Genomic DNA, 22,624 nt, shown 5'->3' with positions numbered 1-22,624 from the left:
TAGGTTTTGATTGTAAATATATTTTCTGTTCAAAATTTATTGGCAGCAATTATTTTAGAAAAGTTTGCTAACTTCAAGTGAAACGTTTTAAAAGGCGGGAAATATTGGGGACTTCTTTTATGAATGTGACGATTAATTTCATAAACTTTGTATATACCTACTTAGTTTTTTCAAACTTTTTACTACTAGTAATTTTACAATTAGTTACTGTATTATACACTTATTGCATTCTTTTGTATTAAAAATAATTAAAAAAGAATTTTTTTGATATGTACTATATCGTTCTGGGTATCTAAAAAACATTAAAAATTTCTTCAATATAGTAAAGTAATTTGTATAATTGCTACACAAAAGAAATAAATAAAGAACATGGAGACAATGTTGTATTTGATATACAGTAAAAGTTTTTTTTACAAATATTTTGGTACCTTACGCTTATCAGAAGTATAAAAAAAGACAAAATGGAACTAATGATTTTTGTTAAAGTTGTTTAAAGCTTTTAACGTTTAAGGGTTATCACTGCAGTTTTAGGAATATCTGCAATGCGTTTTAAAATAATTGTTTCAATGTTATTCTCGATCAAATCGTAGAAAATGTCTCTAAGTATAGTTTCAAAAATATACAAAAGTTATGAGTATTTATTATATACTTTAAGATAATATGTCATTTTAGTTTTATTCTAAAACTTTAAAATGATACAGACTATTTTTGAAGTTAGAACTACAAGTATACATACTTAAAATTTAATAATATCTTTTTTTGCAATATCTGTAGATACTAGATAATACAATTAAAATGCAATGACAATTTTTGTATGGAATATTCCTTTTACTTTTTGTGATATGACAATTTCCATACAGGAATTGATTTTTAATTAATCTTTGGAGCTGAAGAGCATTTTATTTTCTGAAGTGTTTACCCCTTTCAAGCAACGTTTGGCTACATTAATTTTGTTAGTTGCTATCCAAATAAACACTAAATAAACAATGTAAGTAGGTATCTCAAAATGTCACAAAACGATTCAAAATTTAAAACGTGCTTCAGCATTCAAAGTATCATCCTCTAACTGAGGGTGATGACACATTGGGGAGGATGACACTTTGGGTGTCAAAACGCACTTTAGGTTTCTCAACGTTTTGTGGAATTTTGGGGTCTTCTAGTGTTTATTCAAGTTAGTTACATAGAGGAACTCTGGTGGTACTAAACACGATAAACCTCAAATTCCTGCACCAAAGTATTTTTTGGTAACAAAGTTACCTTCATATAAAATAATTCAAAGTGGTCTGTATTCTGTCGAAACTGCCGGACGCGGATCGCGATTTCGATCTTTTTGGATCTCATCAGCGCGTTGCATACGTAATCCTAAAATGTAGCATCGTGCTACAGGTGGCGTTTACTGCGCCATTTGCAGTATTTTCTAAAAGTTACCTTCTTCAGAATTAGTTAAAAATTCGAGTTAATAGCTTTGGAATAAATGTATAAAAGTTCGACTGCATTGATTTACATTTTAGTATGAAATATAATTCTTTTAATAGTGAAAAATTTTCAAGCAAAAAGTGAGATGATGTTTTTTTGGTTCCTTGTTCCTCAACCTCGATCATACTTCTATGTCCATCAGCCGATAAAAGATCTTATTTTTCATCATAAACATTTCAAAAATACTGTTTTAGTGTCAATCAATCTTCATTATTTTCCTTTTTGAATTTTCACGTTGTTTTACCTTTGCATAAGTTTTTACATAAAAATTATCCCAAAAATAAAAATCAACCAAACATTTAAATTAATTTTTTACTCTGTTTCACACTTTTTTATTCCGAACATTATGTCTTTCTATAAACCGCCTTGTCTCTCATATTTTTACTACTTTAACGTAAGCACTCATAGATTTTCGTGCAAATTTTAATTATTAATTTATCAATTATTAAATCACTCATATCTTCCTTTGGCCTGTGACTCTTGCATTCATTCATAAATATTTTTATTCAATCACTTATTGTTCTTCTGCAGCACAAGTAGGCCATCTTGTGGATCAGGGCAGCGACGTCCCCCTCAACTTGCATCACTTAAAAATCTATTCCTAATAAGGGATAAGTATATTATCTTTTTATATTTCATGTCCCATTGGTTTAACATTTATTTCATTAAACAATCGTATTTTTTAAACCCCATTTTAGGCCATTATGACGATATACTCTCCAAATCCCACGGATAAAAGTGCTTTTTTATGAACTTTTGAACATTCATTCTCTTTATATCTACTTGAGAGCAGAATTTGATACTTCATTATTAAAAGTTCGTTGCGATTTTGGTTTGATATTTTGAATAATCGTATTTTCTTTGCCAAAAAAAAAAAATTAAAACTTAGAAAGGACTTAATTTTGATTTTGCAATATGTATTAAGTACATTTCAGCAAATGTGATAACTTCTAGAATATTTTACATACACACATGGATAAACAGAGGTATTGGTTGCAGATTTGCGTAATAATCCTGGTGATATTAGACTACACGAAAGTAAACGAATAGGATACGTTAGAAAAAAATGTTTGGGTTCGGATATCCAAGACACATGGGTTAATGTATGACCAGGTCAGAAACCGGCAAATTCGCAGTATATAAAGCCAGAAAAGAAATTTACTGATCAGTTTGGTACAGCAACACGTAGGTACAGTCAAACAAAATGATTGCCAAGGTAAGATTTTTATTAAAGATTATACTATTTACGATGCTATGTCTGTAAATTAGGGCATTTTAAAGCAAAAGTAAAAAAAGAGATGCCGATGTGATGAGACAAAGACACTAGACAAAAATTACTGATACCTACTGATTACTGACTTTTATCAATCTATTTTATTAATCATATAAAAGGAGAGGGAAGGTTTATAATGACAGTCTGATTAGTAAATAAATAAGACTAGAATCCATTTCTTTCATTTACAGTTTTATTTATAAAGCAAGAAATTATTTCTCTGTCTCTCTTTACTCCTGCTTCTGCTTCGAATATGTCTCTAACTGCTAATTAGCCATTCGTGTCTCGGGAGATTTTCAAAGCGTCCTCCGTTTTTCTACTAGTTCCAATACCTTTTCACTTCCAATTTTTCTAACCACGGAATTTTCGTCATTCTCTTATGATACCAAATTTCAACCTTTTCTAATTTCTGAAAATTCGTTTGCTTTTGATGTGTTCAAATATAAAAGTAGATAAGTAATTCGTTTAGTAATTTTCAATAATTTATAGATAGAGAGACATCTCAATACTTAAAAAACAAACAAACTTGCAGAATTGATAAAACTGATTACCTGGTTAGCAAAAATGGGCCATCTTGGTCCAAAATATTCAGAATAGTACCTTTCTGTGTCCTTTTTGAAATTTAGTTGGTGACCATGAGTAATATTTTATCAATTTCTGAATTAATCTTACAAAATTAGTCTCCATGAAAACCTTTTTTACTTTAACGGAATAATATATAGTCTAAGGTTCATTCTAAATGTTGATGAAAGAATTTTTGAAATTGGATGAATACTTCTGCAAAAAATTACCTCCTCCACCCAAACACTCAAGTTTACGTACTTTACCCTCTTTATAATATTGATACAGATAGGTAATGTTTTTATCTTCGCTTGGATGCCCTACTCATCTGTGCGCGAGGGCTTCAGAAGATCACCCGATTGCCCCCATCTCTGGATGATAATTGCTCAATTGTATGTTTTAGTTGACAGTTTTTCTGGTGGTCGTTGGAGTTGCTCATTGCGGCTTTTTGGGTGCTGTGCCCGCTTATGGACCGGTCCTTTCTGCAGGACCTAGGTCACTCATAGGTCCAGGACCAAGGTGGGGTAGAGTTGAATTGTTACAATACATCGTTTCATGTTTTTGAAACATGATATAAAAGTCTTCATAATTTGTAATCGTGCATTTCAGATTGGGTCCAGGAATTACTGTAGCAACTAGCACTGTCTACCGAAACCACCCAGTACAGAGTGTACCAGCAATCGTCCAAGTTCCTGGGATAGTACCTGGTATTGCTGGACCAGGTCTGATTCGTCCAGGACCCATCGGAGGACCAATTGGAGGTCATAGCATTGTCGGCTAAAACTACCCACCTTCCACTTTCGCTACTCTTAATAATATTGTAAAATTTTATCGCGTTTATTGACGGTAGTGTATAAAATTATAAATAATTAATTCTGTCAAATTATGTAGACCGTTCATTAAAGTTTATTTCAAATACTAAGTATGTGTTTGCTACATTTTATAACAGTGAAGTTGACCCAACCGTTGGAAGTACATAATTTGTGAGTGTACACATACGTATAGTGGGTTACTTCAATCAGCGCCATTTGTTGATAAGTAATTGCTACATTTCGCAGGATTTAAATTTCTCTCTCTCGTCAGCACGCCGTAGACAGTTCCAACAGAATATAGGACAACTCTATCTGCTTCCTTTAGGCAGTGTTTTATAAATTCCTACAAAAGGCGTAGTGAACGCCATCTGCAGAACTTTGCTGTAGTTTATGGGATTCATAAATGTTCTGCAAGGTTCATAAAGATATCGACTTGTCGCAATGACCCCACGGCTCTCACTTGCCTATTGATTTGTATTACCTTACAACTTGAAACTGAACCCTCAACCCATTTTCTACTTTTGTTTATGTTAAGAAACTAATTGTATTTTGTTTTGAAACAAATGATAGTACTTAATTGTTGCAAGTAAGATAGCAGTGACAGTTCAGACATAATTTGAATATTTCTTATTGTTGATATTTAATGTCGTACAGTGATACTAGTTTTGGATACCCAGTGGAAAAAATAATATGAACAAATGCAACATTTGCTAATCAACTCATTAATAACAACTGTTTTACCGAGATAGGACTTGTACTTAAACTGAAATGTGTTACATTTTTTAATTTATGCTAAATATATCCGTTTCTAATCCCTTTTTGTCTACGGTACTGGTTTCAACATTGTTCCTTCCTTGTTTTCTACTGACGTGAGGCCTTTTCCGAATTATTTCCACTTTCCACCTTCCTTTTCTCCTCAAAAACGCCAGAATTTCTCCTTTGAATTTCGGATGAGAGAAAGCGTAAAGGAAGGGATCAAGACAGCTGGCAGTTTTACAAAACAGAGCTGGCACCATGGAGGCAAAGGGCGATATCCAGTGTGCGTTGCCTGTTATCCCTAACAATGCAACGATTGCGTATGGTGTCCATGAAATGAACCAAAGGAAGATGGCTACGGAACTTACGATTGTTAGTTTTAATTCTTGACGGCGTCTGTTTTCTCTTCTGCAATGACGAAATGAGTCGGTGCTGGAAAACTTTCCACCAAGCGTTTTTGAGTTTCTTGTGATTCTATAGATGTTAATATATGCGTACAGGATAACGGATAGGGGTAAGACCCAAGCACCGACGAAATAAATGAATATGAAAATTCGGACAGCGCTCGTTTGAGATAAATAGTCAAAAGAGCAACTGGTCAAGTAGCCCTCGGGAACAAATTTGCCAACGCCGATGTTTAAAAGAGGCATAACTGCGAATAGCGTACTGTACAGCCAGCAAAACACTATAGATGCTTTTACCCGTTTACGGTTGAGTACATATTTTAATGGGTCCCTAGTGATATGATACCTATCCAAGGATATTGCTGCTAGAATACATATGGAACAGTTGCCAGTAACTCCGCTCCAAAATCCATACATTTGGCATCCTGCAATATTTACATATTTAGCTAATAGACATTTGTGTATCAGTGTGAACATAATTTACATGCACAAACTTGGGATGGGCGATATCCGTAAAAAACATCAACATCGAACTATCGATTTTTTAAAATTTTCGCCATCGAACCTTCGATTGTTTATATCGATATTGGAAATGAGCGCGAAAATTTAAAAAAATTGTAATTATCTCTAGAACAAACATACAAAACTGATAATTCGAATTTTCAATTTATTTTTTATTCAAATAATTAAAATCATTTATTAATATAAAATAAGTAATCTTATCATAGATAAAATTATAAACATTCTATGGGGGGTATACCCTCTGTAGGTAGATCACTCAACGATGTCGATAGTTGAAATTATTCCATCGACTATCGATATTTCGACCTAGAAAAATATCGACTAAAAATATCGATGTTTTCCCCAAAATAAATCGATAGTTGAAACATCGATGCATATCGCCCATCCCTAGCACAGACTGTACAGTTATTGAAAGATTGCGCCAACGTCGTCGACATAGTTTGTACGAATAGGGCGGAACGCGTTCAAGGCGAGCGAAGCTCAATTTTTCCCCGATTTAGGGCTTTCGGTTGACACGCTTTCTTTTGTAAACGATTTTACCGATGTAGTTCACACTTAGCACAATTTAGTCCATGCGTAGTCAGTAGCAAGTTTTAAAACAATAATTTTTAAAATTGGACAAACGAGGGAGCGTTTTTAAGTTCGCGGAATGGGGGGTAAAAAGTGGAAAGAAAAGTACAAATTTATTTTTCTTTTTGATTATATTCACCTGCTACCCCTATATATTTTTCCGATCTTTCAATTAACTGATGTATAACTTGAAAATTTCTTTCCACAAAGACTTTTTTCAAGTTTGGAAGTAGGTAATAATCGCTGGAAACAGGACTGTAGGGTGGGTGAGCCAAAATTTCTAAATTTACATTTTGCAAGTCAGCCATCATATACAGCTCTTGTCTTGGCGACCGTTGAGGACGAGGAAGAGGATACCTTTAGTCAATTTTCCTCTTCTTTTTTGTTTGACTGCTTCCTTTAACTGCTCTAGGATCGAAATTGAATCATAGTATTCTCTGTTTATAGAGACACCTTTATCTTCATAATCCATCAAAAAAGGGATCCTTCTGAGTCTCAAAAGACTGTCGCCATGATTTTCCCAGCTGACTGTAGCACGCTGACTTTGGTCATTGCAAGATGATCGTGAAGAATTTTACAAATGGTTGTACCATTTTTGCGAACTGTCTCTTCTTAAGTCGGACATTTTCCAGTATTAATTTTTCGACTTTTTGAATGATTTCCGGAGTGGTCACCTCGATCGACCGGCCAGGCCGAGGGTCGTCTTCAATTGAGTCCCTTGCTTAAAGAGGGCATGCAACTTGTAAACCACGGTTTTACCTAGGCAAGAGTTCCCCTAAATGGAAGATATCTCTTCCAGTATGGTTTGAAATGATTTTCCTTGCTTGGTAAAGAAGTTTATTGTTTCGTCGACGATAGTTAAAAACTACTGACCTAATTACGATAAAACTTGGTAATATTACTAACAATGAGTTCCTTAATTCGTAATGACTTGAGTAAGTACTCTTACTAATGAGCTACCTACCCATTCCGCGAACTTAAAAATGCACCCTCGTACTACGACGGAATAATCATCAGAAAACGTTTGTTTTATCTGATTTCTCAAGAACGGTCAATTTCAAACTTTCGAATTTGGCGCTAAAATGACCACTTTGACACTGTCTACAATCCAAAACAATAAGTTCAAAATTCGGACATATCATCGCGGAATGATCGGCAAAAATTATAAGATATTGGAAGGGAGCTTGCGGCGTTAACTAAGCAAGTGACCGGTCGGATAATTCGTTACGTGATATAGTACATACTGTTTCGTCCCATTTCATCTTACAACATAATGCGCAGATTACTTAGTTTTTTGTGTTCCATGACGTACATTCATGATTATTTGTCCATTTTACTAGGGGAGACTGAATACTATTGCACATAAATTTGCTAGTAGAACACAAACAAAAATAAATACTAAGATCCGACAAAAAACATATTAAGGTGTAATTATTAAGTTTCAAACTTAGTGTAACGTATGTCTCTAAAGCTGCAACAAGTTCTTATCGAATTCAGGGCTTGATAATTGCCTTCACTTTATCGTTTGAGGTTTCTCTTGAGAGGAAAAAAATAAAAATCGCAGGGCGCAAGATTGGGATGGTAAGAAGGGTGCAGGATCGGTTCAAACTTCAGGTTTCGCAAAGCTTCTTTGTTTGTCCGCGAGTTATATGGACGAGCATTGTCTCTAAAACACCTTCAACGTAAACTTTGTCGTGTTATTGGAGGCGCCCATAATTGTTTGAATCGATTCCACTTTCGCCCTGAGGTTTTAATATTTTTCCTCTACACAAGGAAGACCCCAACGGTAATCATTACATATCGGGGAATGAAGTGGAGGCAGCCATCTAGTCCTGGATTCGAGAAAAGTGAAAAAGTAAATAGACGATTTTGGAGCTTAAGAACTGTACTTTCATGTACTTTTTGCCCAATCTTCCCACATATTTGTTTTTGTTCTCGTTCTACATGCGTGTGTGTATCAAGCAGAACGAAACATGGAATACATGCCATTAAATTGCTGCTCTACACGCAATCTCTCAATAATGCCACCATGTGATACATGTAGTAAGTGGATTTGCCTTTTCTAATCTTTGTCAGTATTAAAGTGGTTAGTGAGAAACTTACCTATGGAACCAAAGGATGGACCTAGAGTAAAACTATTGAAGATAAAAACAAGCATGAAAGATACCATACAACCATCGCTAAAAGCCAAATTAGCCACAAGAGTATTTGCAGGATTGTGTAACGATTTGCACCTACAAGGAAATAGATAAATAATCAATAGATCCATCATAAATACATATACTTTATTTTTCTGTATAATGTCTAAATTACTACAATTAATGTCAGATGGCGCCTTTGCTTAAAATTTTCTATTGTTGATTAGACTTTATAATTAAATGTTGGATTAAAGAAAAAATAAATGTTCTATGTTATCAGTATTTGAAGCTCAGTGCAGTAGGGACTTAAATATGACCAGTGGCTTACATAAGAAGGGTAATAGGGTAAGGAGAGTTTCTAGGTATGGTTAAGCCACTAAATACATGAGTATTATCATCTGCCACTTTGGGCTCTGGTCTTGGTGATGGTCAATAATAAATAACAGGTCCTAGCTGTATATGTATATCTACCTATCATCATCATCATCATCAGGTCGTCAGTTGGACACTTTCCTATCTTGAGCTAATCTTCGCATTTCTCTACAACTGGAACAACCTACATCCTAGTACGTTTTACTCGGAACCATAATATGGTGGTTTCCCGTTGCCTTCCACATCGCACCATACTTATCCCCATGATCTCTGCCACCCTGAGTACTGAAAGAGCTGCTGCCCTCTTTCAGGGACTTGTCTTAGTCTAGTTTCTCTTTTGAACCCCCCCATTATGGTTGAACCTACGGTCCGGCTCCCTATATCATCGAAACTCGCAAGCCGATCCACCCACTCTAGTTTGTACAAGAGTTACGTCAAGGTTCAAGTCCCGTCGAATAGGATTTCTACTTAATCCAAGAAATTAAACATGAGATGTAATTACATTTTGCATTTTCTTTTCAGTTGGAGATACTTCTGGATCCAACAGTGTTAGGATTCAGGATCACTGATATTTGTTATTATTTCCTTTGTTTGGATCTAAGATGATGGATGATGATAATAGCTATATACTTCTTTAGTACCTACTGTGGTAATGAAATTTTGTTGCCTTTTTTTGATAGGTGTTAAAGTAGCTTTTAATTCTGTTTATGCCCTTGGATATGAAGCCTTACCTTAAACACATGAATAAAACCGTTCCATTTCCAAAAGTTCCAACAACAACAAATACTATGTAAAATACTGCTAGGGCATAATGCGTTGTTTTGGATGGTGGTGGAAACTGTAGCCAGTGTAAATTAATTTCATAAATGTAACTTTCATCAAATAAACCATATTTTTTCCATGACTCTACTGGCCAAGCTTGTTTAAATAGTTCAACTATTGAAGTCATATTTTTCTCGGTAATACTTTCTTTCTTTAAAATGTCGAACATTATTACTCAATCACTTTTATTAATATTTTAAGTGTATGTATAATACTTTTCTAAATAATCTTGTAAAGACAACGGCTACAGTATAACTGAAGGGATTTGCTTACGAAGAATTGAAATTGCGTAACCCATTTTAGGGTGTGCGTGACAAAAAATTGGGAATATTCTGAATTATTATCAATCAATATTTTCTACAAAATATAATGAGATTGGATGGAGCAACTTTTTTAATTTATTTGCTTATATAACTTACTGTTGTAATTAAAAATGTGAGCAAAGTGTATTTAATTTTGGACCTGTTTTCCTTTCCTTTAATACCTTTTTGTGATGTCGTCATTACAGTGCTTGACGTACCCTAAAAATTCTTAAGAGATTCAGCTTATGTCATCCACTGACAATGAGTCTGTACGAACGAATCTATTAGAATGTATTGTCGTTCTATAAGCCTAGTTTGTCATGTTAGATACCTGACGTTTGAAACGAGTCCACACCCTCCTTATTCCCCCGATCTTGCGCCCAGCGATTTTTATTTTTTCTTGTACTCAAGAGAGACCTAAAGCGCAATCATTACAACCCGGACGATGGAGTGAAGGTAGCTATCAAGTCCAAGGTATTTTCATCACCTTAACCACTGCTGTTAGCTTATTCTATTTCACCTTACTCACTGTCTACATTACACACCAGTACAGAGCGATGCTCCAAAAATAAACGTTTATCATAAATATAATCTTTTTGGAACTTAACCAATAAATTACGCATCATGAGGAGTATTTCAAATAAACCGCAAATTTAATGATACCACATTTTTATTAAATTTAAAACAAATCATTTCTTTTTCTTTTTCCCTTTCGGTTTCTCGGCTGGTTCTTCAGGTTGGTCCCCAGCATCATATCTGAGGGCATAAAGGTTGATCACTGTTTGCACATCAAAATTGAATCTTTTTTTATCTTCTTCGATGGTAACCAAACTGCTGTCTTTCATTGTTATTAGTTTTTCAATAAGAACCTTGGCATTGTCTTGACTTATCTACAATATTAAAGTTACCGTTTATGATTGATGCAAGTTAATTGATTTAATATCAAGAGATTGACAGTATGTCGACATCTATAAATACTGACTACAACTAGTGGCACATGTTTCTTCATATTTACGTTAGAAAAGAAGTTCAAATTCAATACTTACCTGAATAAAGTTTTCAACATTTACATCAAATTGTTCCACTGGTGACTCGAAGGAGCCTGTAATGTACGATAAATTTCCCGTGTTGTTTGAAAGTTCCTTCAAAATTATTTTGCTATTGTTTAAGTTCAGACTGTAGTTAGAAGGGATTGGAATTGATTCTTTATAAAACTGTATTTTCATTCGTGATTCTAAAACAAGACAAGTGATATTCTGTTATTATAAACTATTATTAAAAGGTGAAAATGGAGACACATCTCAAACATGGCCACTGCGTTTCTGTCACTCTCCACAGAGATTAAGGGTGAAATATAACCCGTTATACTGGCCAGTGCTGATGACGTCGTGAATCGACGCCATACTGTTGATTCGTTCCGAAATATACTGGCCAGTGCGTTGACGTCTAATTGACGCTATATTGAGAATAGTGTTTGTGCTCGTTTACAACAATTTTGCTCCAAAAGTTATTAACGTTTATTACAATAAAAAATTGTCCAAATTCTGAAGCACACACGCCCGTTTGATATACTGTTACGACACACTTTTTTCACCAGTACAATATGGTGGCATACCAGTACAATATGGCGTCGATTCATGACGTCATCAGCACTGACCAGTATGCTGGGTTATATTTCGGAACACACCCTAAGTTTTGCGGTAAATAGGGCGAGCCTTTTTTTGGTTTATTTATTTAAACTTTCATTATTTAAAATTAACTACGTATGGTAATTTGGAATAGTTTGTATCATACTTGCCTGAATCGACTTCGGAAATGCTGTCTTCATTAATAAAACGCACTATGTTGTCGAGTATCTTTTCAAATTGGGGTACAATAGGAATTATTAAAGTTGCAAATTCATTTAAAAATAACTTCAGTAGCTGTAAATTCTCGTTCACAGTAATCAGGTCTTCCTCGTAGTTTTTTACCATTTCATTTATTTGTACCTGTGATGAAAATTGAAAGAAGATAACCAATTTTTTAATAATGAAGCACATAATGCCTGTTTATTTCTCAGTGTACTTAATAAAACTCATATTCTAGGAAAATGAACTCATGACCAATTTTATATCAGCACCCAGATAAAGATGTTTAACGCAATCCTTGTAAGACGATATCAAAATTAGTCCACATTTCAGAAAATACTACAAACGGCGCAGTAAACGCCATCTGCAGCACGATGTTACATTTTAGGATTACGTATACTCCAACAAGGTCCACTTGTGTGGATATCTACTTGCTGAAAACGAATCCCGGCGTAGCTAACCTCAACGTGATAGGCACGTTAGCTTAATCGAATAAAATAATTCGAAGTGGTCTGTATTCTGTCGAAACTGCCAGACGCGGATCGCGATTTCGATCTTTTTGGATCTCATCAGCGCGTCGCAGGCAGCTCCGACAGAACACAGACCAACTTTTACCTGCTGTCTTAACAGTGCGTTTTAGAAAATACTACAAATGGCGCAGTAAACGCCATCTGTAGCACGATGCTACATTTTAGGATTACGTATGCTCCAACAAGGTCCATTTAAATATATGGATATCTACTTGCTGAAACGAATCCCGGCGTAGCCAACCTCAACGTGATAGGCACGTTACCGTAATCGAATAAAATAATTCGAAGTGGTCTGTATTCTGTCGAAACTGCAAGACGTGGATCGCGATTTCGATCTTTTTGGATCTCATCAGCGCGTCGCAGACCGCTCTGACAGAATACAGACTTTTTACTTAAAATTAGTCATAAAATTCATGGAAAAAATAGACGAGTCACGAGATTGGTCGAATGGTCCGAGCAAGAGCGTCGTCCTGTCTTGCCACGCTTGGGTAGGTTTTACCCCTTGGGCGCAACAAAACTAAACAATCTCCTGATTTTTTTGAGATATCGTAAATAAAACGAAAAATTTACGTATTTCTTACATCATAAGGTTCAGGTAAGCATTCAATGGTGACGATGCTATTGGTGCACGTTTCGTAATATTCGTTTTTCAGTTCTTCTAGTAATTTATTGTTACTGACGTATCCATGAAGTGGACGCAGTTTGTCATGTATCTTTCTAACGTTGGCAATATTCTCTGTAAGTAAACCCTTCACTTCTTTTACAGTATTTTGTTGGATCAAATCGAAATTCTGTTGAAATTCCATGTGCATCTTTTTCAGAAATTGAGTATCGATGCTGATAAGAAACGATTGAACGTCATTGAATATTTCAAAAAGGCCTGCAATTATTAATACAAGGTAACAACAAGGTTCTGCTTCCTACAGTTATTGTTCATTTGTGATGTATTAGATTTTCAAATTTCCCAAATTTCAAGTTAATTTAAGATTCTTAAGGTTTCATTAAAAAAGACTTCCCGAAATTGGGAGGCCCAACCAGGACCGGATGCACTCTCCGCGACCACCCTGTCATATTTGAGAATATGTTTTTGTAATGTAAGCACACCTAGCAAGTGTTCTAAACGTATTAAGTAGTTATTAGAAAATCGAGTGTGTAACATAGACGGTGGGCGCGGTGGAAAAGAAAAGGTTAGAAGCGTTCGAAATGTGGTGTTACATACGAATGATGAGGATATCGTGAATAGAGAAGGCTAGAAATGAAGAGATATTAAAAAGGATAGGAGAATAGAGGACTCTATGGAAGACAATAAAAATAGGTGAGATAGGTTGGTAGGACACCTTCTCAGGCATGAAGGTCTAGTCAGAGACATATTAGAGGGAGAAGCAGGAGTTAGGAGGGGTAGAGGTAGACCTAGATTAGATCACTGTTCTGGTTTTAGAGAAATGCGAAGATTAGGAAAGAGTGGAGGTTCGTGTCCATCCAGTCTTAGGACTGACGACTTTATGATGATTTTCACCAAGCGCCCACGACACGTCCCTCTCAATTATTATTATTCTTACTTACTGTTGGTTTGCTCCAACCAAAATCCTTCGCATTGTAAATAGTAATAATTCAAACGAGGAATTAATTCAGCCATTTGTTCTGCAAAGTTTGGCTTTATTACGTTTGTATTTTTTACGTTGGTGGAACTGTGATAATATTTCTGCAAATAATGATTAAAATGTTATAATTTTTGATAACTTTTGAACAGTTTGCTTTCAGTGTAGGTAAAAACAAAAAAAAATGTATGCCTTTTCTTATAAAAGCAATACAAATTTAATCATGTAGAGTTAACGTAAACCCAAAACTCAAGGTTGATACTGTCCCAGGATCGATTAAAACTTTAATGAAAAAAACTTCTTTATGCATTTATATTGGTATGATTTAAAGTTCAATATTAGGATCAACTATAGTCGGGCAAATATTATGATACTTACGTTTTTCGTATTTTAACCTCTACTTTTAACGTCAAATAATATTTAACGTTCAAAAATTGTTCGTGTAATTAAAATTACGCGTTAATTGATTGTATTGTTGTCGGGTTTGAAAAAATTTTAGTTAAATAAATTTACAATGAACAAAGATCTAAGTACAACGAGAAAGCAGCAGGTATATGCTGACGCAATAGCAACCGAAGATAGATTGCGTATGAAATGGTTTAAGAGGAACGAGCAAAGGCTGGTTGAATACGCCGAGCAGGCGCTGCCTAAAAAAGTAACCGAAGAAGAGAAAGAAAAGATGATTTCCGATCGTCAGGAACGGTACCAGAACGTAGAACGAAAAGTGAGACCCAGGTTTTCTGAAGGAGGAGAAGTACCGTTGATCGATCCTGATGCTGTTTATAATGTGATGCGTCCAGTCAATCCAGAAGTGAAAAGTTTGCTTTATGCAGGTAAAAATCCTTGGGAATTACCTGCAATTTCGTAAAAATTCATGATTTATCCTTGTTACATTGATTCTTTTAATATAGGATTCAGTAAGGTTCTCTTTAAATATCTAAGGTGATCGAGTCGAACTAAACTCATGGCAGCGTACGTATAGTTGGGACGTTTAAAATTGGCGTAGTTCGCAATAAAACTGTCACATTTTCTTTCTTCTTTCAACTTACTAATTAGACTAGAACGGTTGTTAACAGAACATCTACTTTTACCCATGAGAGACGTTGTAGGGAATATCGTAAACAAAGAAAAGAGATGCCAGGGAGGAATTGCAGCGGACACTAATAAAAAAAGGGAATAACATTACACCAATTAAGGTGTAATAGAAAGAGATGCAGACAAGCAGAATTTGAGCATGTTGCCAGCATCGGACTTTAAAGAAAGCTCAACATTCTCAGGAATTTAGGAAAGCAAAAACGTTTGTTCAAAGATATAATTCCAACCAGAAAGTTATAAACCCTGATCTTTTGCGTATCTAAGTAACCTCTAACCGCTCCACCGCTTACTATCATCTCTTTTCATTTTGTCTGTACGGCTCACGAAGTATTTCCTAACTTAACTAGGGAGCATTCAAAACTCAGGAAATGACTACAGTCCCAAGTTGAAACACGAAAGAACATACGGCACATACAGCATAGGGCAAAGTAGTATTACGTAGTTAGTATCAGCAACTTTTTATGCTGAAGTGTATTATGTGTTGCATACGTATTTACGAACAATTCCTTAAATTTTAATCATTGATTACTATACATCTACTAAAAACCCTTAATGGCCGACATCAGAGACAATGCGACAACAATTGAAAAAGAATGATGGCCGACAACAGCAACAATTAGAAATTAATGATGGCCGACACTACGTCATAGTACTGTTCACAGAAGTGAATTTCGACCACTCGAAGCAATGGTGTTAACAGCTTTGAACTCACGGTGAACTGATAGGGGGGAAGAACTAGTTAAGATAAAATTAAATTTTATCAGTTTTTCTGTTCATCGAAAATCCTGAAAAATAGCAAGAAAACCTTCTAGCGTGTTATTTTTAAAAATTTCATCTATTATTCTTGTATATAATTCAAACAGAATTTAAATTCACAAAGAACCTTTGCTTGATACAACTAAAAAAATAATGATCTAGCTTTCAAACTGTCTACAATTCTGTTTTTATTTGGGTGCTTCCAACTTTGAATATTTTTATCCACCCTATAAGTATATCCAATGATTGATTGATTCAATTTCTAGCCTATTATTTAATAATGTATTAAATGAACAAGCCAGTAATCCATTTAGTTATGAGTAAAACTGTGCCGTGAGGTTATAAGAGAAAATAGAAGCAATCAATAGATAATGTAGGAGATAGAAACGTGACTGGAACACAATACCCATTGTAAATAGAGCGCAGGGTTGTAAACCAAAATCTAAATATAAATTACTTGCATCATTACATTGCTAAGCGAAACATGATATCGACCAGAACTTTGAAGTTATCTAAAAGAAAAAAATGGAACTGTTAGATCCTCGAATTCGAGAAGTTCTCTTTCAAACATATGCATCAGGTGTGTTTAGATTAGTATTAGTATTAGTATAGATCTAATAAAAAGTGATAAATGAGTGTTACTGTCAACTTGACAATTGTTTCGCCACGCCGTGACTTCATCAGAAGTTATGCATACGTATGTAGGTATATTCTGTACAGTGAGAAAGAATGGTACGTGATAACGACTTTGGGTTAAAATCTCAAAATACAATTTATTTTTCGTAAAATTTAAAAATTTTTAATTACGTAATGGGTTAGTTAATTTTTTATTGAATGATCAATGAGTTTACACATGATTTCTGTTTCTTGTGTATGTTTTTTATTTTCGCTTTGAATATAGTTAATGATGTAAGTTAATGTGGCGATTCAGATGTTTTGTACGAAGAAGTACGATGGTGGCAAATCTGGAGCATAGGGAGGATATTGGTAGTGTAATTTGTAGAATTTTATTAAACTGTCCCGAAAATTTTTACGGAATGCGTATGTTAGATATCTGTCAGGTTTCTTCTTTACGAAATACCTTGAACAAAATTTATAATGAACAATTTTTGTAAAAAGTGTAAGAAATTGCGTTTCTACTGGGTGTTCCATGACAACACACAGCTTTCTTCATTCATGTTTGATTTCTGAAGGTTTAGGTTTAGTACTTTGGATAAACGAAGTTCAAAATGACGGTAATGACGTTTTACAAAAACAAATGAACATATTTAGTTGAAAATGGAAAGTATTTTAATTGACACAATTTTGTTTCATTGCATAGGAACCGAAAAGAATGGAAGGAAGAATTATCTCCACGAAAGGGTGAAAATTCTTCCTGAAAACAAATATTACTTCCAAGAATGTGTTAATTGGACGTATGGCTGGAAAATGTGGAATCATGGCAAAGAGAATCCGATGATACGGTACGGAAGGTGTCGTATAATAGAGGAATCGTTCTACAGGAAGAACAACGTTGGTAGAGATCCTGATTGGTATCGTGAACCCAGTAAACTGAGTCCAACCACGTGTGGCTTCTAATTTCAATGCGTAGTTTTCATAAAATATTTGTAATTAACATAGAAATATTCAGGAATATAGGGAAGGAGCATAAACTACAATTATAGGTTATGGGAGGAGGGGTGGGGTCTATACACGCAGTGGTGCCTCAATTTTATTGCCTATTTGTGCGTATGCTCAGTACGAGCAGTCAATAGATTTTAAGGGTGCCTGTAAAAACCTTTACATTGCTAGTTAATGATCTGCTCCTATATTTCCATGTCTATGGTCTATAGTAATATTTTGTAGTGTATAAAAACGAATCACCATGTTTAACATGTTCATAAAATAAAAAATATTCATTTAATGAATAAGNTCTTGGACTATTAGGTTAGTAACTGGTATTTTCCGCTTGGAGGTGCCCTCTCCCCGCATTGACGAACCCCGAGTAAAAGCCCAGTCAATCAAACTTCATAATCGTTAACAATCTTATCAACACACATCTGCAGAAACTCTTAGATCTGTCTTGCGGTCTGTAAAAGGAATTTATTTTTTGTCATAGTGTATAAAAACGAATCACCATGTTTAACATGTTCATAAAATAAAAAATATTCATTTAATGAATAAGTTATCATTTACTGGCAAAGATAAAGGCTGAATTAATTCAATTTTTATTTGTAGTTTTGTATTTTTAAAGGATGTTTTATTGAAATCCCTATCTTTTGTTTCATTTTTGAATCGTACCTCGAATCGTAATTACCGAAAAAAAAAATGCTAACAAAGAAATGTGTAATTTCTGTATATGATATCCTATGACATTGTTAGTTACTTAATAGTGGATTAATATGCAATATTAATTTGAAATCAATTTTTCGATTTTTTTTTTTACCCACTACAAACTACCTCAAATTAATGAGGGAGTAGTCTAGTGGGCAGAATATTAGTGCGTAAAGCCAAAGGTCCCGGGTTCGACTCCCGGCGGGGGTGTGACGACAGCAACAATTTTTCCCTCATTAATTTGAGGTAAATAAAAAATTGAAAAAATGATTTCAAATTAATATTGTGTAATTTCTGTGTTTGGTAAATGTTTTACCTTAGCTACTTGTCTTACAAAAGGGTTATTAGTTTACCTGTGATTTCTCGACCATCTTCTGGAATGTCTGTGTAATGAAAGCACAGAATCGACCCATAATGGAATTGTCGTTTGGTTTTGGACTTGTGGCGATAAGTTTTTTACTCATTGGGAATGCACTTTCCGATGATTTTGATCTAACAATTATACAAAACATGAACTGTTGATAAAATTGATTAAATCATTAACATATTCAAGGACATATAATACAATAATAAACACGTAATGATTTTGATTACCTGGACCGAGAGGAAATTGTTGAAGTGGCACTTTTGGGAGTTTCAATGTTTTTGAAGTACTTTCCATAATCATCTGAAACAATTAAATTAATTTAAGTATAAAATTCTGTTTTATAATTTGCCATAATTATAAATAATGAAAGTCCAACAGTTTTGGAAAAATCCTTAAAAACCTTTTCAGGTCTAAATTTTCATCTTAGAAAAATTGTATTTCAGCAAGACAAAAATCAGGGCCGGCTTTATAACAGCCTGGTTGGAATTATATCTTTATCCAAGCGTTCTTGCTTTTCTAAATTCCTGAGAATCTTGAACTTTCTTTAAAGTCCGGTACTGGCAACATGCTCAAATTTTGCTTTTGCATCTTTTTCTATTATACCTTCGCTCAAGGCGGCCAACCGTCCCGCATTCTGCGGGACCGTCCCGTAATGACGGTTGAAAAATAGTCCCGTAAATCGTCTAAGGCGTCCCGTATGTCCCGCATTCCTTGTTTCCAAAATACGAACGACAGCCCGCCGCGGCGTCCGAAAATCCGAAAAGTCGTGACTAAATATAGAAACATTACGTGCAATGCTAATTGTAAAATTTAATATGGGCATCTGTGAAAACTTTTTGGACATTCTGAACCAAAATCCAAACCTAGTAAAAAATGCCACTCATGCGAAAAATATGACTTGAAATATTAATTCAGTAGTAGTGCTGTTTGTTTCTAATTTAAGTACACCACCAACAATTCCAAAAAATCCTCAGTCTTATTGTCCCGCATTGACTTATTATAAAATTGGCCGCTTTACCTTCGCTATTAGTGTCCGCTGCAATTCCTACCTGGCATCTCTTTTCTATGTTTACGATATTGCCTATAGGTAACATCTGTCGAGAGTAAAAGTAGACGTTCTGTCAGCAAGTTAGTAAGTTGAAAGTAGAAAGTAAATGCGACATTTTTATTGCAAACTATGCCAATTTTAAACGTCCCAACTATACTCTACTTACTGGTAACTGCTTGTGGATGTTCAAGCAGTTGGCACAAATCGCGGAGATTGTTTAACAATTGTTCGAGTTTATCGGCTAGGATTTCATGACCGCCAGCGAGTTCCAATGTGGCAAACGCGGTATCCTTGATATTAAAGAATTCAGCTTGCTTCAATTTTACCAAGGACTTCAAAGACACTGCCGTATCTTTAATTTCGTCTTTGACCTTTTCGATAGAGTTTTGTATTGCGTCAGCGTAAACGAATTCTTCAAGTACATTTAAAAATCTACAACGTAAAAAAAATTGTAATTTGTATGAGTTAAACATTTTGCAGTCTTCTAGTTTTATGAAAGGTCTAGACATTTTATGGAACACTATATTTAGATATTGAAACGAATGAAAGCTTAGGTACTCTGAAATCTTGTTATCGGTTCTATTTCAACAATAATTATTATAGAGCAAGATCTCTGAGCCGTCAGACATTACTTATTTTCTGAGTAATAAAATGGGTGGGATAGGGTAGCGATGCAACGGAATTTAAGTGACTCTTTAATGCAGTGGTCGTGCGCCCTTTTCGGGAATATTTTGTTAGAATTTTTTTTAGAATATCAACAAAATAATCCTAAATGGAACTTCTTTTTGACTTCAACATTGCACTTTTTCCTTAAAATTTACACCAGTGAGCAAAAACTGTACAAAATAAATAAACGTTTTAACTGTAATAGTATCTTCAAAATGAAATTATTAACTGGCTCAAGGGGAGCTGAAAATACTGGGCGTTTTTAGATTAAAGCAGGAAGTTAATAAAAGAATAAAATTTCCACCCATTTTGTTACTCAGATAATAAGTAATGTCTGGGATCTTGGACTATTAGGTTAGTAACTGGTATTTTCCGCTTGGAGGTGCCCTCTCCCCGCATTGACGAACCCCGAGTAAAAGCCCAGTCAATCAAACTTCATAATCGTTAACAATCTTATCAACACACATCTGCAGAAACTCTTAGATCTGTCTTGCGGTCTGTAAAAGGAATTTATTTTTTGTCATGTTAGCGCGGAAAGCTCGTTTTGCATGCTATGAAATAGGGAAGAAATGGCCTCTTTTCAGCCGTGTTTTAGTTGGGAGGAAATTAAATTAGTCTTTTGAGCGCATGCGCTCAAGTTTATGAGCATGCGCAGAAATCAGTTGTTCAATGACAATGTCTTTCTAACCTCTAAATCATTTACTCTTATTTCGCCAAATATCAATTTAATGACGAGCTTTTCGCACAAACATGACAAAAAATAGTATACGTACCTCTGTCTGAAAAGTGGATATTTCAGACTACAAACACGTAGTCTGAAGTATCTACTTTTCAGACCTCGATACGTAATGTACTATATTGTTCTTACGGAGTTACAGCATCATTTCCGGTTTTCATGACAACTTCCATAGCTTTTGCCCGTTTTAAATTCAAGTCTTTAACCAACTGAACGTGTTTTTTCTTCATAACTTTCTCAAGAGCTGCTAGCGCTTTCAGGTAACGTTTCGCTTCGGGTGGACTAAAGTTTCCATCCTCCGAGAAAAGTCTGAAAATAAAAGGAAACTACTGCAATCTGTTCAATTGCAGTTGTGATCCATCTACTTAACTCGCTTGTTTGGAAATACAGTGGAATTCGTTTATTATGACTCCGCCTATATTGACCAACCGCTTAATATGAAGTAGTTATAGTGTTAAGTTTGGTTTTCATATTTAATTCGCTATAGGAAAGTTTGGATATAATGACTCCGTTTAAAATGATATATCTTTTATTATGACTGATTCTCAAGAAATCATATCTGGCTATTGGTAAAAGGCATCGATCGTAGCGACACGTAGTGACAATAATTCGAACCAATCCTATCGGGTTAGCTGTTACACAGCGAGTAGAAACAGATACATATGTAATTCTTTTTATTTTTATTATAATAGAAGAAAATGAATAAAATTATTTTAAAGTATGGAAAATCAATCTGAAACAAATGGAGCAAGATTTTCTCCAAAAAAACTACGAGTAAAATGTTTTGTTGTGTCTATGGTTGCAAAAGTAAAGCGTTTAACAATCCGGGCGTTCGTTTCCACTATTTTCCAAAACCAAATAGTTACTATGTAAAAATACAAAATTATTTCGGTAATTCGGTAAAGTCGATTGCCATAAAAAATGGCAAGAAGTTTTAAAAATTGGGGAAACAGTAATTCAGCACATGCAAGTTTGTTAGTTACATTTTAAAAGAAGTGACTATGTTCCACCTGGTAAATATTCATTTTTTTGCATAATTACTTTAAGCTATAACTAATTATTTAAAATTAATTCAAATATTAATTACATTAATCAATATTTTGAATTTTGTGGACAATGAGACATGTTGACTCTATTTTTAAAGGTTTCAAATTCTTGAAGAAAGATGCCATACCTTCCTGTAATTTGCCTTCATGTAATATAAAAGAGCCTTCAGATGACCAGAAACGAATTAGTAGAAGTATGATTAAGATTAAGATTAAATAGAGAAAAAAATCGTACTGAAGCTAATATAAACCAACAAAATGGAAATTGTGGTAACCTAAACGATGAAGAAAATATTTTAACAAGTTCTGACCTTCCAATGGCAGAAAATAATGATATAAACTCTCTCAGCGTAACTCATATCGATTATTTATATTATTTAATATGCCACAATATATTAAATGACCAGCATTCACAACTTTCTCTCCTTCAACGAAATTACGGCTTTTTATTGATGAGTTCAAGAACTCCAAAATTTCACTCAAAGATAAAAACATTGCTTCAAAATTAACTTGTAACACATGTTTTCGTATGGAAACGTGGCGTATTTGACCCGATAGGATTGATTCGAATTATTGTCACGGCGTGTCGCTACGATCGATGCCTTTTACCAATA

At 34.6% G+C, this 22,624-nt stretch overlaps 3 protein-coding genes across 3 annotated transcripts in view; 1 reads left to right on the top strand and 2 right to left on the bottom strand.

The window, feature by feature from the left end:
• Nucleotides 1-4,904: 4,904 nt before the first annotated feature.
• Nucleotides 4,905-9,875, bottom strand: LOC108740293 (opsin, ultraviolet-sensitive-like). The gene is made up of 3 exons (XM_025975726.1): nucleotides 9,616-9,875; nucleotides 8,478-8,608; nucleotides 4,905-5,707 (listed from the first exon to the last, which is right to left on the bottom strand). Exons 1-3 carry the CDS (start codon nucleotides 9,873-9,875, stop codon nucleotides 4,905-4,907), a joined length of 1,194 nt encoding a protein of 397 aa, XP_025831511.1.
• An 805-nt stretch (nucleotides 9,876-10,680) lies between these two features.
• LOC108740311 overlaps nucleotides 10,681-22,624 on the bottom strand; it is a 26,163-nt gene continuing 14,219 nt past the window's right edge. The window contains exons 12-20 of the mRNA XM_018474594.1: nucleotides 21,097-21,273; nucleotides 19,729-19,994; nucleotides 18,742-18,814; nucleotides 18,501-18,639; nucleotides 13,949-14,087; nucleotides 12,967-13,265; nucleotides 11,807-11,996; nucleotides 11,055-11,242; nucleotides 10,681-10,898 (exon numbers count right to left, since the gene is read on the bottom strand). Of these exons, the coding sequence (XP_018330096.1) occupies nucleotides 10,698-10,898; nucleotides 11,055-11,242; nucleotides 11,807-11,996; nucleotides 12,967-13,265; nucleotides 13,949-14,087; nucleotides 18,501-18,639; nucleotides 18,742-18,814; nucleotides 19,729-19,994; nucleotides 21,097-21,273 (1,672 nt within the window). The 3' untranslated portion in view covers nucleotides 10,681-10,697. The remainder of the gene's footprint in view (nucleotides 10,899-11,054; nucleotides 11,243-11,806; nucleotides 11,997-12,966; nucleotides 13,266-13,948; nucleotides 14,088-18,500; nucleotides 18,640-18,741; nucleotides 18,815-19,728; nucleotides 19,995-21,096; nucleotides 21,274-22,624) is intronic.
• Nucleotides 14,368-17,737, top strand: LOC108740312. The gene is made up of 2 exons (XM_018474595.1): nucleotides 14,368-14,816; nucleotides 17,156-17,737. The coding sequence occupies exons 1-2, from the start codon at nucleotides 14,498-14,500 to the stop codon at nucleotides 17,410-17,412; spliced, it is 576 nt and encodes a 191-aa protein (XP_018330097.1). The 5' UTR covers nucleotides 14,368-14,497; the 3' UTR covers nucleotides 17,413-17,737.

This window comes from Agrilus planipennis, unplaced genomic scaffold (assembly GCF_000699045.2).
Source record: "Agrilus planipennis isolate EAB-ADULT unplaced genomic scaffold, Apla_2.0 scaffold203, whole genome shotgun sequence".
Lineage (NCBI taxonomy): Eukaryota > Metazoa > Arthropoda > Insecta > Coleoptera > Buprestidae > Agrilus > Agrilus planipennis.
This window is presented reverse-complemented; position numbering and strand designations above follow the sequence as displayed.